The sequence below is a fragment of the Xenopus tropicalis genome, chromosome 2 (genome assembly GCF_000004195.4).
Source record: "Xenopus tropicalis strain Nigerian chromosome 2, UCB_Xtro_10.0, whole genome shotgun sequence".
Taxonomy (NCBI): domain Eukaryota; kingdom Metazoa; phylum Chordata; class Amphibia; order Anura; family Pipidae; genus Xenopus; species Xenopus tropicalis.
In genome coordinates, this window is record NC_030678.2 from 37,029,097 (window position 1) to 37,047,915 (window position 18,819).

At 38.2% G+C, this 18,819-nt stretch overlaps 1 protein-coding gene across 2 annotated transcripts in view; it reads left to right on the plus strand.

Moving 5' to 3' along the window:
* Window positions 1-457: 457 nt before the first annotated feature.
* Window positions 458-18,819, plus strand: part of pudp (pseudouridine 5'-phosphatase) — a 115,278-nt gene continuing 96,916 nt past the window's right edge. The window contains 1 exon segment of one of the 2 annotated variants that reach the window (NM_001011342.1): window positions 458-526. In NM_001011342.1, coding sequence (NP_001011342.1) covers window positions 508-526 — 19 coding nt within the window. In that variant the 5' untranslated portion in view covers window positions 458-507. 2 annotated transcript variants of the gene reach the window in all.

Genomic DNA, 18,819 nt, shown 5'->3' on the forward strand with positions numbered 1-18,819 from the left:
CCCTTCCTAGTGATGTGGTAATGGCAGACTCTGTTAATGCCTTTAAGAGAGGCTTGGATGATTTCTTGAACAAGCCTAGCATCCAAGACTAATGTGGTACTAAAGGTGGCCATACACATTACATTTACAATCTTTACTGCAACTCTTTTACCCTCCACTAACATTCAGAGCTGAATCGTCAGATATGGAGGTAGAAACAACAGACTTAAAATCAGATTGCAAGCTTCTCTGGTTCAGGGACGGATGTGAGCAATGGACATTCTTTGTGACATATCACCTCTATAAAATAACGCATAATCAGGGACCGGCAGCCGGACTGCCCCACAGCTACAAAGGCAAGCTCCATCCCACGGTTAGATTACAGTCGGCCTTTAGGTGCCGCGCCGCGCCGCCACACGTACAGTATCCTGCTCCCAGCAAAGCGCAACTCCTCAGTTCGGCCCGGCGGACATGATGGCGCCGCCTATGGCAAGCACGCCGCAACCTGTCACACACATCATCTTTGACATGGACGGGCTCCTGCTTGGTGTGTAGCACGCATTCTCTTCCTTTCTGTCCGTCTCCTTGCCATTCACTGCGGGACAGCTATAGGAAAACTATATAGCTCCGCATAGGGCTTCCATTAATAACACATTTCACTCTGCTCTCATTATTACATGTATACGTGACAGGGGGATTGTATATACAGCCACTACTTCTTACATAATATCTAGACACTATTTTATATATCATATATAGCACATCGACTTCCCAGCATGCGTTGCTTTGCCTTACTGGATAGGTTTAGCCTTCCAGCATGCAGCGCTCTCACTGACTGCAGTACGTCCCTTTTACCGTATTCCGTGTAATACAGGGCGCTCAGCTTTACAATCTTCTTGAGTCGAAATTTGTACTTGGAAATGAGAAAGCCTGTAGTGTATACCATATGTTTGCAGCTGTATTCCAAGGGAAACAATTTTGCCAGCTGCAATATAAACAGCTCTGGCATTAAAGGAGGTAAACAGCTATCATTTTACATAATGAAAGCAAATTTAAAGCTAGGCAATTTGTATGTATATTATTGTAACATATTTTCAGTGACTTTTGAAGTTATTTGCATCTATGTGTGATTTGCTATTCTCTGTACTGCAGGAGCTCTGTACATATACCATAGGAATAATGTTTCAGAACACAGCTCTCTGTCAACCAAGCCTTCATTTCCCATTATGCTTTGTACATGGGTTTGTTAATCACAAAATATTGGAGTTTTGGAATTAGGAATGCTGACCATAGCTTTGGTACATAGGGTTGCCACCTGGCTTAGCCAGGGAAACACCAGTCTTAAGGTGGCCACACACGTGGCGATCTGGCGATGTTTTGTGCGACCATCGGTCGCACGAAACATCGTCAGATCCGCCACACACCATCAGGGCTGAAACAGCAGATAAGGAGGTAGAAACAATAGGATTTCTACCTCCTTCTGCCGATTCAGCCCTGACGGCAGATTTTGTTCAGTCGCCTTCTATGGCGCCCGATCAAAATCTTTTAACCGGTCCGATCGGCGAGTCGACCGATATCAGCAGCTTCCTGCGATATCGGTCGACTCGCCGACATGCCATACACGCACCGAATATCGTACGAAACGAAGTTTCGTACGATAGTATCGGTGCGTGTATGGCCAGCTTTAAGGTGGACCGATTCGGCAGCTTATCAACACGTGTAGGGGCACTAACGAAGGGCAGGTTTAAAAATGTAGTCAGATTGTTGACCGCGTCGGCTCGTTGATGCGGGCGCTGAACGACAGACGCCTATACCAGTTGTTCCAATTCGATCCTTTGGCTCTAGCGCCAAACGGCTGAATTAGCCCGATATCGCCCACCCATAGGTGAGGAAGAAGGTGAGAAGATCCGCTCACTTGGTGAGGTATGGCCACCTTTAGCTTTTTTCACCTGGAGAGGCCCAGAATCCACCACAAGCGCTTTGCTCCATTGACCCACCTATTTACATAATTGACCTGTTCCCTTCTTCAATGACCTATTACAATCCTGCCTACTGTAGACAGTAAATTTATTTGTAAAAGGTGGCAATCCTAATGGTACATATAGTCAAACCCATCCTAAAGGGGCATAGCAGGGTTCTGACAGAAAAAAACATATATAAATCACTTTTAAAATCATTTATGAAATAAATATACATTTCAATATACATTTTATTTTGGGTTTACAACCCCCTAAAGGGGATGTATAACCTGCTGCACTGCACAGTTCAGTCATACTTTTTACTCAGTTGTTACTGGACTACAGATCCCAAAATAATGTAACATATAATGAAGGTTGAGACATGCTGGGAGTTGTAGTCCAGCAACATCAGGGTTGTATTCTTATAGCAAAACTGCACAGTAAAACTTTTCCTATTTTTTCCCCAAATCTCCCTAGCCAGTGACTGCTTTAAAATGCAAAAAATCCTCCTATGATAATCCCAGCTGTGTAAATCTAGCTCCCTGTACTTTGTTCTTGCAATTGAAGCTGGATGCTTTAAGCACAGTTTCCTATCACTGAACAAGTCTGTCCTTTATCCCCATGTCTGATTTCAGTGTCATATAATATAGGAAAAAACTACATAATTATCTCAATAAGATAACTGCAGGATGCCTGACATAGTACTAGGAATCCACATTCTCACTGATCAATTCTTTTGCATTTATAATGAAGTTTTCTAATAAGTAGAATTTGTATTGGTAAATTTTCTTGCATCTACAATTATGTTTTTTGGCAACTTCTATAGCAAAACTAGCTGGCGCATTGGGGCGGGAACATGGCTGGGTTTACAACCCCTTTAAACACGTGAAGAAGGTGTCTGGCAATAAAGGCTAGAGTTCAATTTAATGGTGAAAATATTTACATGTACGATGGATGTTAGTGTGTTACAGCCCCCAACATCCCATCCCTAATCTGGGATTCTGGAGCTGTAGTTTAACAAAGGTAGGAGGTGCAGCAGACTATACATTGCAGATTAGTAAGCACAAGGTATCTAATAACTATTGAATAATGTAAATTTTGTACTTTTATGTATATCTGCACTAAGGCTTTTGTGGGACTGCTGTGATGCTGGGGGCCCTAAGGAAATAACACGCTCAGTGCCCAGTGGTAAAGCTGTCTCTGAATATAAATGAAAACACATAATTGAAAATATCCCTGGAGCTTAGTGAGAGGGAAGTATAGAGATATGAAGTTGTTTGGCACATTATCTAGCTCAGATGGTGTTGGGTATTTCCATTCCTGGATACCCACTGACATTGTATTTTACAGATTGTAATTGTTACAATGTGATGTGTAAATTATATATTTTAAAAGGCAAATGGTCGGGCTGCCATAAAAACACTTAAGAATGTTATATTTTGTTCAAGCCAGTTTTGACTCCAGGTGCTTGAGTCCAGGACCCTTGTGATCCTATGGCAGCACTGTACCTTCATGCTGATCAGGGAGCAAAGCATATATACAGTGGCTTGCAAAAGTATTCGGCCCCCTTGAACTTTTCCACATTTTGTCACATTACAGCCACAAACATGAATCAGTTTTATTGGAATTCCACGTGAAAGACCAATACAAAGTGGTGTACACTTGAGAAGTGGAACGAAAATCATACATGATTCCAAACACTTTTTACAAATAAATAACTGCAAAGTGTGGTGTGCGTAATTATTCAGCCCCCTTTGGTCTGAGTGCAGTCAGTTGCCCATAGACATTGCCTGATGAGTGCTAATGACTAAATAGAGTGCACCTGTGTGTAATCTAATGTCAGTAAATATACAGCTGCTCTGTGGTTGTCTAAGAGAATATTGGGAGCAACAACACCATGAAGTCCAAAGAACACACCAGACAGGTCAGGGATAAAGTTATTGAGAAATTTAAAGCAGGCTTAGGCTACAAAAAGATTTCCAAAGCCTTGAACATCCCACGGAGCACTGTTCAAGAGATCATTCAGAAATGGAAGGAGTATGGCACAACTGTAAACCTACCAAGACAAGGCCGTCCACCTAAACTCACAGGCCGAACAAGGAAATGCAGCCAAGAGGCCCATGGTGACTCTGGGGGAGCTGCAGAGATCTACAGCTCAGGTGGGGGAATCTGTCCATAGGACAACTATTAGTCGTGCACTGCACAAAGTCGGCCTTTATAGAAGAGTGGCAAGAAGAAAGCCATTGTTAACAGAAAACCATAAGAAGTCCCGTTTGCAGTTTGCCACAAGCCATGTGGGGGACACAGCAAACATGTGGAAGAAGGTGCTCTGGTCAGATGAGACCAAAATGGAACTTTTTTTTTTTTAATCCAATGGAGAATCTGTGGCAAGATCTGAAAACTGCTGTTCACAAACGCTGTCCATCTAATCTGACTGAGCTGGAGCTGTTTTGCAAAGAACAATGGGCAAGGATTTCAGTCTCTAGATGTGCAAAGCTGGTAGAGACATAACCTAAAAGACTGGCAGCTGTAATTGCAGCAAAAGGTGGTTCTACAAAGTATTGACTCAGGGGGCTGAATAATTACGCACACCCCACTTTGCAGTTATTTATTTGTAAAAAATGTTTGGAATCATGTATGATTTTCGTTCCACTTCTCACGTGTACACCACTTTGTATTGGTCTTTCACGTGGAATTCCAATAAAATTGATTCATGTTTGTGGCTGTAATGTGACAAAATGTGGAAAAGTTCAAGGGTGCTGAATACTTTTGCAAGCCACTGTATATATATATAATATGTGTGTGTTATTTATATCACTATTCCATTATATCTTGACCTAAAACTATCCCTTGGCCCACCATGAATGAATAATGGTGACCCCCTTGGGTTATTGGAGCTTGATACAAAGAGGTAAGCCTGGAATGATTCAAGAAGATTAAAGGGATTGTAAACCCAATCATACCGCTGTCCCACTGCACCCTCTAGTTTTGCTATAGAAGTTGTTGAAAAACGTAACTATGGATGCAAGAAAATTCATCACTGAGCATTCTACTGACCCAAACTCTCATTATAAGTGCAAGAGAAGTGACCAGTGAGAGTGCTGATTCCCAGAACTATGTCAGGCATATTGCTGTTATCTTACATATAGAGATAATTATGTTTTTTTCTTCATTATATGACGAATCAGACATGGGGATAAAAAAAAAGTTTTATTGGACAATGTTGCTTTAAGATTACAACCCTGATGTTGCTTGACTACAGCTCCCAGCATGCCTCACCCTTCATTATATGTTACATTATCCTGGGATTTGTAGTCCAGTAACAGCTAAGTAAAGTTTGGTTGAGCCGTTCTCTGCAGCAGGGTTTAGTGTCCCTTTAAAGCATCCAACTCCAATTGAAGGAACAAAGAACAGGGAGCCAGATTTACACAGATCAGCTGAGATTCTCATTGGAGGATTCCTTGCATTTTAATGCAGCCGCTGGCCCTGGAGATTTGGGAGAAAATTTTGGAAAAGATTTATTGTGCAATATTGCTTTAAGAATACAACCCTAATGTTGCTGGACTACAGTTCCCAGCATGCCCCAACCTCAATTATATGGTAAATACATGGGCCGATAAACTTATGGCTTTGTTGTGTTGTGCTGTATATGCCCACCATTAGGGGTCCCAAATATGACATTACATTTCCTATAGGCTCCTATTTAAAGAAGCAATCATTTTGCCTAATTCAGTTTTTCTCTAACAGTAAGTACCTGTGCTTGATATTTACTGTAGTAGCATAAATCTATATTGTCGTCAAAGCAATCCCGTTTCAATACTTTTAGCAGCCTTCATGCTCCAAAATATAGGAAGACTCCTTATCTGAAAAATTCTAGGTCCTGAGAATTATGGCTTATAGATCCATGATCTGTACAATGGGGCACTATGTCAATCCTGCATTGCTGTAAGTTCTTTTTTCTTCTGCACCTGTGAAAGAATGAAAGTGTGCAGAAATACCGTTTGTTTTCCATTGTTTGTCATATGCCACTATTTTATATAATGTTGCTCTTTTAGCAGAAATGTTTTGCTAGTATCCTGCAGCTATGAGTGAGAGGTGAATATTTTCCCTGACATTTCTTTTTTTAAAAACAGCAATGCCTTCATTCTGCAGGTGAAATAGTGATACAATTTCCATCTCACTATTTATTTATCGTACTTTTAAAGCACAATCATATGACTAAATGATCTTGAGTTGTCCCTGGTAACAATAATACAATATACAATGGGACGAATAAGGAGGGGGTAGGGGGGTGCACTGCATTGCTTTGGGATTCAAAAGTAATATCTTCGATGGATGGAAGTGGCAAGTACATGCAGACGTGAGGAATATCTCCTGAAGTGGAACTGGCAGGTTCATGGGATGTGAGGGGCAAGCATTTTCTATACAGCTCTTTTCGCTGAAAGGCAGATAATAGCTTATGTATTCTTATGGATATTTGTCATACATCTGTTTGCCTTATTTAGACAGACAAATACAATGCTCCTTCTGGAATTAAATGCTTAGATGCTCAGGTCGTTAGTGAATATGTATAGGAGGTAAATTGTTTCATATGTGGACATGCAACCTTATACTAGATTATTTTAACCTTGCAGGTATCCATTGTGTGTGAATGTATGTGCTATTATTATAAATAGTACATTTATAGTGACAACAATAAAATATCTATTACTCATAGTAACTGTATCCCTCATCCTGCATTTAACTCAAAAAAATGCAATACAAACAAGTGCCATTTTAAAACGTTCTTACAGCAGTGTAGATATTGTATTTATTTATATAGCACCACAAGGCGAAAAAACACAAACAGAAGTACAGTTATTATAAATTAAACAGCGAGAATAAGTACAGCAGTTGCCAGCTCTGCCGACTTCTTTGCCGGGCACGGAGAGGGTGGTAACGTCCGGGTTTTGACCCGGACAACCAGGTTTCCGGAAGCCGGACAGATGGCAGCCCTAGCAAGTACTTCAAAAGTAGGGATGAGGTTCAAATGGGTGTTCATTTGTGCATAAATATACCATCTTTATGGTGAAATGGGCAAGCTTTTTGTAATGGATTCACAGCACATCATAAGGATGCAGCTGAAAAAAGGGCTAAACCTCTAAGGAGATTATCATCCAATTTTGTGGGTCAGACTTAATGTGATCCTTCATGCAACAGCATGCAAAAATACCCAACAGCACAAGATTTTGTAGGATCCTACAAAATCTGATCTCCATAGGCTGTAATGTAAAGTTGGATCAGATTAAGTCTGATGGTGTGTTTTGTTCCTGCATCTATATCTGCCAGTCAATGTATTTCAATGAGAACAAAAAGTCAGTCAGACACCATTGGATTTTATCTTGTCGGATAAAGATGCAGCATGCAAGGTTCCCTCCCAACAGGCGGGTCATGTTGGATGGCAAATCTTTCATATCATTTACACATGAGATTTTTTTTTATCAGTTCTGTTTTAGCACATGCAATTACATCCGACTTGTAGAATGCGTTTTGTCTGTCCAACACCATCCTAGTAACTCTCCCATGGAGTTTAGCCATTATAGAACAATTGATTAAATGCGCCAGTTCTAGAATGCTTGCATACATAAGCATTAGTGCTGATGCTCAGCACTTAAAGGGTTTTGCTCAAGGTGGATTACTGTCGGCAGGCTCTGGCTTATGTTAAAACTATTCTGCTTGCTCCAGGTTCTAAGGAGGCAATGCCATGTAATAAATAAGCATACCATAAAGAAAAACAACAAAAAAAAATATATAAAAAAAAATAAATTAATCTGAGAACATATTAGGGCTCATTTATGCCCAAAGATGCAGTGAGCAGTTTGTGTGTTTCCTTGCAGTAAGTTGGCCGAAAACCACTTTCATTAAAGGTACAGAAGCCCAAAACATAACATGAAGCATTTATAGCCTACTTCTTAGTTAAGCTTTAAATATCCTTTAAACTCCATATGAAAGCTTCTCATTTGATCTGGCATAAATGGTTACTACAGACCGGGGCATGGTCTTGGTGGAGCAGGCTCAGGTGGTCTGGGTGGCACATTTTCTCCCTGTTTGACCTACACAGCTCCTTAATCCTCATCCAGTAAAATAATTATTTTCCACAAATGTAATTTTGCAGACTGAAATTACTCTGGATACAGTTAAGATGTATTTATCAGTTTAGGTACTTCTGTCCAAATACAGTCTGCTCGCCTAGGGTAATACAACTTCATTTGGGCAAAACTCCACCGGAGATTTTGATCAGATTTTGTGGGTCAGGTGTTATCCGATCTTGTCATGCAACACCATGAGATTTTGTAGGATCCTACAAAATCTGATCTCCCTAGGCTGTAATATAAAGTCCGATCAGATAAAGTTAGGTGGTGTGCATCTTCATCCGACTGTCAATGGATTTGAATGAGAAAAAAAAAATCTGTCAGACACCATCAGATTTTATCCTGTTGGATAAAGACACGGCATGCAGCATTCCCTTCAGCTTTGTCGTGTCGAATGGCAATTTTGTCAAGTAGTTTTTCACTTTGATTTACAGTGAACATGTACATGCAGTTGACGAATTGGACGCAGTTTGCCCACACGCAAGAGTCAGGCATAGCGCAATTGCGTAAAATTTAACGCCCACATTGCGTGTGCAACGGGCCATTAATTTTGGGAAAACCCAGTGTATTGTGGGAAAAAATTATGGTTACTGCATCCTTAAGTACACTTTGCTCACTGTGGAACATTGTGACTTGGCTTATAAGGGTCCCACATCTTAACCTTCACGCAACCAACAAGCAGAAGTGTGGTAAAAGTGTGGCCATTTTGTGTGGTAATTAGCCTTCGTCTGCACCACGTAAGAGTAAATGGTACATGTTCTTTACTATCCACCATAATGGGTAGTGCATATAAATATGTCTATAGTCAATAGCTAACCAAAAAGGCATTTGGGACTCCTTTTTAATCGTGCTTATGCAATGTCAGTTCACCAATTGTTGCTTTTGTTTAGAAAAAAAATTCCTCCCGATTTTGATTTTTTTTCTCTATAATTTTTTCATATTAAACTAAATTTCTAAGCAGCTTTCCAATATACTTTGATTAAACATTTTCAACAATTATAAAATTATTTGTAATTACAACTGAAATCAGTAATGCTGTACTTTTTGTTCTCTGGTTCTGACTCTTTAAATACTCAAGTTCACTTCTACTCCTGGTCTGTTAATCAGCTGGCTTCTTCTGCCCTGTTTCAGAAGTCAGGACTAGTAATGCAGAGAATATAAATAAGCAGGCAGATACTGCTTTGGAATTGCAATTGCATTTTTTACATAATTGTAAAGCCATTGAAAAAGTTCAGTGAATGTACATGGAAAAGTTGCTCAGCATTGCATTTTCTGTCGTTATGCAAAAAATACAAATCAAAACAACATTTTGAGTAGTGATCCATCTTAAATTAAGGAGTCTTTCTTTTTTCTTCAGTATCACTCTGAAACGCTAAAATTAATGATAGCCCTGGGGTTCGATTTTCTGAAAATAGCCACCGTCGCCGATTGCTAAAAATGGCAGTTTATGAATCTTACAGAGTAACTTGAGGAACCTGATTGGCTTATATATTCATTTGCGTCTGTTATTTTCATTTTCTTAAATACACCGCCAGTATATATGCAAAGTATATGGGTAAGAATGTTATTACATCCCAAGTGTAATACATTATTCACAAGCCGAGTCTCTATTAAAATAGGTTTTTTTCTTGCTATTCTGTGTTCTGTTACTATAATTATTCTGTAGTTTAGAATTCTTTGTGTGTTTGAACAGATATACAGCATAGTGTTTTTTTCTGTATTTGGAGGTCTCAGTGGAAATGTTTTCTGGTAGCGTTTCCAATGTAAGGCATTTGGAATAACAAAATAACTGTTCCTTCTAAATCAAGTGGCAGGAGCTCACTGATCCACAAAAATAAGCCTTTGGCTTCCTACCATTATACCCTTAGCTCAAACTTTAGTGCTTCAGTCTGCAACTTTGTTACACGTAAATCAGAAATGACAATATTTTGTGGCTTTATCCTTTTTTTCTTTTTTGCGGTTCAGACAGTCGTAAAAAGAAGAGGTATAATAGTTATTATTATGTTTCAGTATTAAACAAACATGTAAAAAAATGTTTGTGTGTGGAGAAATCAGACTGATTCTTATTTTAATAGGAAACAGCACTTATATAAAATGATGGTTTTTATATTCTGCAGTCCCTTGCTGTCTGACTGTCTCTCTTTACCAATGTGTTCTAGGCACATCCATTGGAGAATGAGCACCTGAAGTAATTGCTTTTAGTCTGTATGCGACTGACAGTGCTGGAGAAAAGCCTGTACCCTGTCAAAGTCTTACATTATTAGATCAATAGAACCTTCCAAATTCAAATGCAGAACCTGCTTCCAGCTCAAGTGGAAACTGCAACAAAATGTGTGAACGTATCCTTATATCAGACTAAGTCCATTGATATAATCTGTTGTTGTCGCAACAGCTCTGTAAGTGAGGACCAAGGGGCATGCTCTTTTGGCCATTAGCACTCCAGCACTTGTGCCTCCTGGGGATGGAAAATGTCCCCTTAAGTGATTTAACAGAAACAAAGCATCTCATGTGACGTTGCCATTCTAGGGTATTGTTCATTGGTATGATAAGCATGGGGCTTTATATAATACACTGGAAAATAAAATTAAAAGCGCCATTTTCATCCTTTGTAGATATGCTTAATGCATAATTTAAATGCATAATTTAAGTCAACAAAGCACTATAAAACTGAATGGCACTTTAGGCCTAAAAGGAAAGTCAGGTCATTGTTCATTCGGCTAGGTTCTGTTCTGGTTTGGACCTTGGGTATGCTAGAGAAGTGGTCCTCTGTAAGGTGGAACACCGTACATAAGGGCTGCTTAAAATACAATACAAAGGTATTGTTTTATAATTAACATGGATTAATGCTATCTTAGTTAACAGCAAGTACAAGACTGTCTCCTTATTACTGGTATGGAATCCCTTATCTGGAAACCCGTTATACACAAAGGCCATCTCCTATAGACTCCATTATAAGCAAATAATTTTAATTTTATAAAATTATTTCCTTCTCTGTAATAAAAAAACAGTACCTTGTACTTGATCCAAACTAAGATATAATTAATCCTTATTGGGGGCAAAATAATCCCATTGGGTTTATTCAATATTTAAATGAGCAGGTCCAGAGCATTCTGGATAACAGGTCCCATATCTGTATAGGGAAAAAGCAAATGAGTCAAAAATGAAGACTAGTTTATTCTATTGGAAATGACATTGTTTGGGCATACAGGATAACAGGTTTGTAGATAATAGATTACACATGTAATTTTAAGGCCCTATTTACAAGCTTTTATAGATTGAGTTTGGAAGCTGCAAACAAAGTGTTTTGTATCTTATAGATGTAAGCTAAGTATTTGAAAGCATTATTGCATTGCATTGCTTTCTTATTGCCAGATATTTCTGCGAATTCCCACTTGTATTTTCTTGACTTTCAGCTGACCTTGTTTAGACCCATTCAATTTGCTTTTTTCCATTTAATACTCATCGGCCCTTTTCTTGCTGTTCTGCTAAGTGGTTGTTCATGGTTAAACCTATTTCCCTTAAAAAGAACAGATAGATTTGGTTCTTGCTGTTTTCTAATTCTATTTGGATGTGATTATTCTGCATTTTTACAAATATTCTATTGTACAGTGCTGCGTACATAAGTAGCGCTTTATAAATAAAGATATACATACATACATACATACAAATATTGCTAAAATGTTGTTTGTATAGGTGATAAATTCAGATATGTTAATTGATGACCCTTATACCTGTAGTTAAATTATATTAGGATCAATTATTCCTACTGAACTAGATCAGCAAGGCTGGGTCTGCACAGGCACTTAGCTTACCAAATGCTGTGACCATCTGGGGTAGACAGTGGTGGCATCATTGTTCCCTATGCTGTACCCCCAGATATTGCTGTGCTATTAAATGACTGGCGGAGTAGTATTTAGTACCGTATATTGCCTGGCACTGTACAAGAGACTGTTTTAGCACAGGTTACCTGATTGACAGAGGTGTTTCCTGGCAAATGTCACTAGTAAAACTTGTCCATCTGGCTGCAGCATAGATATAGCCATGGGGGGATTTAAATTGCATCTGTTAAATTGCAGGACAGTTTAATAGACTTTCAAGGAGAACTTAAGAAATATTGATAGAAATGTTGTATTTTATATACTGTACTTACTGCACCAGCCTAAAGTTCCAGAATCTCTATAAAAGTTATGATGCTTAGTCATTGTTACAAATCATCAAGCAGAAAATTAGGTTCACGTGTCATGGAAAGTGATGCTAAAGGGTTGATTATCAAATAAAAAAAAATTGCACCATTTTTTCAGCTGTCATGTAATGAGAATTTAATTGAATTATTTATTCAGCCTTGTATTTTAACTTTTATAGTCTGGATATACAGTATTATGTGCTTAAAGGGCTGTGGTTGCCTTGGGCTGGTACAGAAGCCCAAAACATAACATGAAGCATTTATAGCCTACTTCTTAGTTAAGCTTTAAATATCATTTAAACTCCATATGAAAGCTTCTCATTTGATCTGGCATAAATGGTTACTACAGATCGGGGCATGGTCTTGGTGGAGCAGGCTCAGGTGGTCTGGGTAGCACATTTTCTCCATGTTTGAACTACACAGCTCCTTAATCCTCATCCAGTAAAAAATTATTTTCCACAAATGTAATTTTTCAGACTGAAATTACCCTTGATACAGTTAAGATGTATTTATCAGTTTAGTAGCACAATAGCATGTGGATGAGAACAAAGTAACCCATAAGGTTAGTACAGACACAGGCATCCAATCACAATTGTTCCATTGAACTTATTCAGTTAGGTGTTGGTTTCAGCCACTCAGATGAACTGAAGAAGCCACTCAGATGAGTGGTAAAACACTTTCAAGAAAACTCCTAAAGTCCAGTTGCTTTAGACTTAATTCTACTATATGCTGTATATCATGACCTGGATGAATGAGAATAGTCATAGACTACTTACTTTGTGTTCCTTTGTGACCTTCAGCTTTCAGCTTTTCTACTGTATGTTTTCAACTGACACAGGCAATTGCATTGGAGATTGTGATCCTGTTGGTACAATTCTGTGTGCTTTGTCAGCATTTAAAAATGTAATTAGTATTTGCATTTCATTGTTAATTATGTTGATATCTGACAGAGAACCCAATTACCACTAAAATGTGTATTGTAAGCTAATAGGTATTTGGCCAAGAATAAAAAATGTTCATGTGATTGTGCGTTCCTATTTAGCAACAGATAATGCAGTTTTAGGAAAGTGGAAGCGTTCAGCCATACACTGTATTTTTCCCTAGTTGTAGCATTTGCTTGCTAATTTTCTAACATAATGTAACATCATGATTACTATCCTCAAATTATAAGATCAGTAAAGAGTTCACGTTACATTACCTTTATATTGAAGTGCTCTGCTTAAAATAATGAAAGTCGTGCAGTTGAACATGTATTCTCACTTGTTTATTCATAGCCTCTTTCTAAATGAAAAGTGTACAGAACAGTATCACACTGGACTTTTTTAGTAGGTAGGTACTTGGCAGTAGGTTCTTGGCAAAAGGCTAACATTTCAATTTCTAAACCCATACCCATAATCTCTGTGTTTTAAAAACATGAAGATCTTTTAAAATTATTTTCCATTTGCCTTTTCTGAAAAGGGATAATTTACTGTACAAAAGAGCACTTATGCCTGGGGTTTGGCAATGCTCTACATTTTGTGCCTGATAAAAAAGAATCTGTTGCAGAATACACATATATATTTGTGCCTGCCTTGCCTATAGAAGCCAGTGACCAATATCTATCATAATATTTCTTATCTCCTTCAAAAGTTGATCTGTTAATCCTTAACAGCACTTTAATAATCCTTATGCAGCACTTTAATATTATTTATATTAAAAACAAGACTAATAAGAACTAAAGATGGCCCTGCTTGTTAAAACAAACAGTTATAAAGATTGGGAACAAAAGCAACAACCTGTGTTTGAGTTGAGATTTGTATAGTGGTCCATCTAGAATACTAGATTTATGGGAAAATGCGCTACTATCTTTTGTTAAAGTCATTGATAGAAAGGATAGGGAGATAGGAATTGTAAAAACTGTAGCAAATAAAGCATGTTGTTCACCTGCATATTTCAGCCACCAGAGAGGTGCCTGAAATATCCCCGCTGCCTCCCATTCATTTAAAAAAATGATACCCTTTTCAGCCTATAAGTGCTTAATAGAGTGCTTTTAATGTAAAAAGTATAAGTACTGTGATTCCACTCATTTTCCATAAGGTGGCACGGCTGCCTTCCATTAAGATGACAGTTAAGTTACTGGTGCTTTTCAGCCAAAAAATATGTATTTTAGCCAGTGAGTACTGTGCCCCGTGTATCATTATGCCAGTATTTACATTCCTGAACATATAAGAGATTGCTTAAAGGACAAGGAAACCCAAATTAGCTAGATATTTGCCAATTTGATGGGCACCCCCAACCAACTGGGGACAGTTAATTGCATGACTATGTTTTTCATGCGCCAGATGAGAGGAAAAAAACCCCAAGAAAATTAAGGCAATTTTCTACAATAGGATCAGAGGGCCTTGCTCACAAGAGCTTACAATCTACAGGGGTTAGGGGTACATTAAAACAAAATGAATGTGGATAGTGATTGGTAATTTTTAATGCATATATAAATGTCTGATCAGTTTAGATACATTGCATATGCTTCCCTAAACAGATGGGTCTTTAGGTAGCGTTTAAAGGTAGCGTTTAAAGGAAGGGGAGAGCCTGATGGGCAGAGGCAGAGAGTTCCAGAGACAGGCAGAAGCCTGGTAGAAGTCTTGCAGCGGGAATGGGAAGAGGTGATGAGAGAATAAGAGGAGGCGAAGGTCAGAGGCAGAACGTAGGTTGAATGAAGGAGTGTATTTTGGGATTAGAGCTGAGATATAGGGAGGGGCTTCATTAGTAAAGGTCTTATATGTGTTATGTCAGTGGCGCACGGGGAGATTAGTCGCCCCCGATAAATCTTCCCTATTGCGAGCAACTAATATAGATACTAATCTATGCCATCCCACTGGCAAGAATGTAAATCATCGGTGGGATGGCATACGAGTTGCTTCGCTTTCCCGAAGTAGCCCAAAGTTTCCTTGCGAGGCAACTTCAGGCGCCTGAAGCTACTACTGTAATACTCTAAATACCTGCAATGTATGTAATGCAATTGTATTGATTAGAAAAAAAACAGTGATATCATGTTTTATTATCCATAATCAAATTCAGTTTAAGCAGCATGACTATAGTGGTGTGGGAGTTCTGTTCAGATTGCAGATTTTGGTAAACTTTTTTTCTGTACTGTATTTTCTTTATTAGCTTTAAAGTATGGGAACTGACAGTGTAGATCATATAGTTAATTAAGGAGCTCATTTTCAAAGGAAGAAAAGCAAATTATCAAAGACATTAAAAAAAGCTACATTTTGTGGTGTAACAAAAGCAATGTTATTTGTTCCAACTGATCTTGGGGAAAATGGTTGTTGTGAATAATTGAGACAGAGAATGACACTAGTAAAGGAAGAATACGAAGTATAGTTCGTTTCTGTTCCCATTTAACCATCTGGCTTTATATTATCTACATTCTCATTAGGAAAATATTGTAAATGGAATCTATTTTCTCCCTCTTGCTAATGGAAATCTATCCATCAGCCTCTGAATAGTTCAGTAGGAAAAAAAAGCCATCACAAACAGTGCCCGACATCTGTTCATACTGTTTTACGACCCTAATATACATATTTATAAGTACCTTTCTTCCAGACATTTTTCTGGGGGAAAAATCATTTGCTTCTATATACTTCTGAGATATAGAAAGGTTAAGCTTTACCAGTCCTTTGGGAAAAAGCATTCAAGGAAGTCTTATAAAATGAAGTACTTTTTCCACAAAGCACCAGTTTGCTGTGAGTGTCAGTAAAATAACAGTTTAACTTGATTTACATTTTTAATGTGTTAATACATAATGACAGATCCTGTGAGTAATACTTAAGGCAAAAAAATAATAATAATATAAAAAAGGACTGAAAAGCTGTTGAAATCTCATTTGAATATGTGGAATGTTCTATATGTTATGAATTTTTAATACAGCATCCTAGTATTCATTATTCTATCTGATAAAATGTCTCAGCAGTAGTGCACATTTTCATATCCATCACATGATGATTTTGTTTCCACGCTGTTACAAGAAATCTCAGGTGACATAAATGGTAGTTTATGGTAAACATACATTGAATGCATAATTCAGTTTGCTCGCCAACATAAATAAAGTTTACTTTATCTATTTTTTTAAAACAAAATTCTAATTTTTTAATAGTTCAGTTTGTAGCCAGGGCCTTTGTCGGGATGTAGTATAGAGTGTCCACAATTAACATAGGTTTCCATAGTTTTAAAGGTATTCTTGACTAATTGCCTCATTCAACTGCATAAAATATAATGCAATAAAATGTAGTTCTTTACGAAAATGTAGAGCATTCCAAACAACCTATAGAAAGAATGATACAAAAGCATGAATTAAAAACTGGACACAAAACAATATCCTGTCCAGTAAGCGTTGGTTTTAGTACCACAAAGTGGAAACTACATTTAACCACCCAGCCACTGGCTAGTAATGGTCATTTATTTAAAATGATCTGCATTTACAAGAATCATAGTTGTGAGGTCCGTCAAAGTGAAATCAACAGTAACTTTAAAGAAACTCCTGAGCTAAGCTGGAAATATTAATAAAGATATTATGATTCTGTAACAGTGATCACTGGTAAAATGGGAGAGCACTCAGCAACCTTCTATTTCCCTTGCGCGTGTTTGACTCCACACATTCACACTTGCAGCAGTGTATATGTCAGCTTGCCTAGTGTCATCATCACACTTTATGTAGAACACTTGATGCTTTTCCTTCCCTTTGTCATGACGAGACATTAAGGAGGAGCCAGTGTCACATACTCTCACTGAGGAAAGGCTAGAACGGGAGAGCCCATAGGCTGGATAGCTTGAGGTGTAGCCATAGATGGCACAACTGAGACCAGAAGCCATGATAAAGTGATGTGGAATTTAATAAACAAAATGTGATAGCTAACAGTGCACTGAAGGAACAAAAAGAATATACAGGGCCAGTGACATGGGTAAACAGCAGGCAGAATCAGAGTCCAGTAATCAGGCCAGTAGTCTGGACCGGAAGGAGATAAGCAAAGTCCAGTAATGGGGCCAGTAGTCGAAACAGGCACCTGGCAAGAGAACTTATAGAACATGTCGAAGGTCAACCGGGAAATCCACAGAAACTAGGCTAGAAAAGGGCACAGGAGCTCAGGAACAAAGCAAGGTTCACTGATCCAGGAAGGGACTCGGGAACAAGGAATCTGATAGCGTATCTGGAATTTTTTTAATTTTTATATGCATTTTGAAACCAGGAGCAACAGAGTTCTCGGATAAGAGCACCACTTTCAATAATAATTGCACACAGAAGTTGTTTTTTGTATATAGGACTAACTAAAGTTTATCTTTCAACCTTAGGATAGCACTTTTTAGCAGATGAAGTATATTTTTTCACTTTTTAATTAAAGTAATGTAGAAATTTTATAAGATACATTTTAGGTGGAAATGTTAAGTGACCTGTTCTGAGCTATGTGTTTTGCATTATTCACAGGTGCCTTAGGCTGAAGCGGATTCTTAGCCTGCAGTTGCATGACGAATTTGGCTTTGTGTGCCTGCAATGGGTCCGGGTGAAGGCACAACAATTTGATTTTTGAAGTATAGGGCTTGATCTTGGTTTGCGTTCATTCACAGGCTGAGAATCTGCCCTATTTGGCTTCAGCTTAAAACTGCAAATATTTTTGGACAAGGAATTTAAGCACATTCCGTGCCTAGGAATGCCAAAAGACAAAATGCATTAAAGTGATGAAGAGTACTCATAGGACAGAAAGCATGTTATAATTTAATTAAGATGTAGCTGGCTCCTACACGAAAGTCAAGTCACAAACAAATTATATTTTAAGAAAACAATCCTTAGGAAAATATTTTCAATACAAGAAGTAAAATAAAAGGAAATAAATTACAAATTAAGTTTGTTAGATCTTCCATCTTGTAACAATGAGGGGGAGTCTGTCATTTCTAGGAATGGCTTCATTCACATTATACTGCAGATGGAAGACCTTTTGTCCGTAGATTAAAGCAGCCCTACTTACCTGTTGCCTTAAATGTGTATATGGCTTTCTAGTTTTTCAGAGCCAGACTAAGGGGCTGATTTACTAACCCACGAATCCGACCCGAATTGGAAAAGTTCCGACTTGAAAACGAATATTTTGCGACTTTTTCGTATGTTTTGCGATTTTTTTCGGATTCTGTACGAATTTTTCGGATCCAATACGATTTTTGCGTAAAAACGCGAGTTTTTCGTATCCATTACGAAAGTTGCGTAAAAAGTTGCGCATTTTGCGTAGCGTTAAAACTTACGCGAAAAGTTGCGCATTTTTCGTAGCGTTAAAACTTAACGCTACGAAAAATGCGCAACTTTTCGCGTAAGTTTTAACGCTACGCAAAATGCGCAACTTTTTACGCAACTTTCGTAATGGATAGGAAAACTCGCGTTTTTACGCAAAAATCGTATTGGATCCGAAAAATTCGTAAAGAATCCGAAAAAATCGCAAAGTACCGATCATTACGAAAAAAACGCAATCGGACTCCATTTGACCCGTTCGTGGGTAAGTAAATCAGCCCCTAAGTTTTGCCTTTGAATGCATAAGTGGCAGGGGGA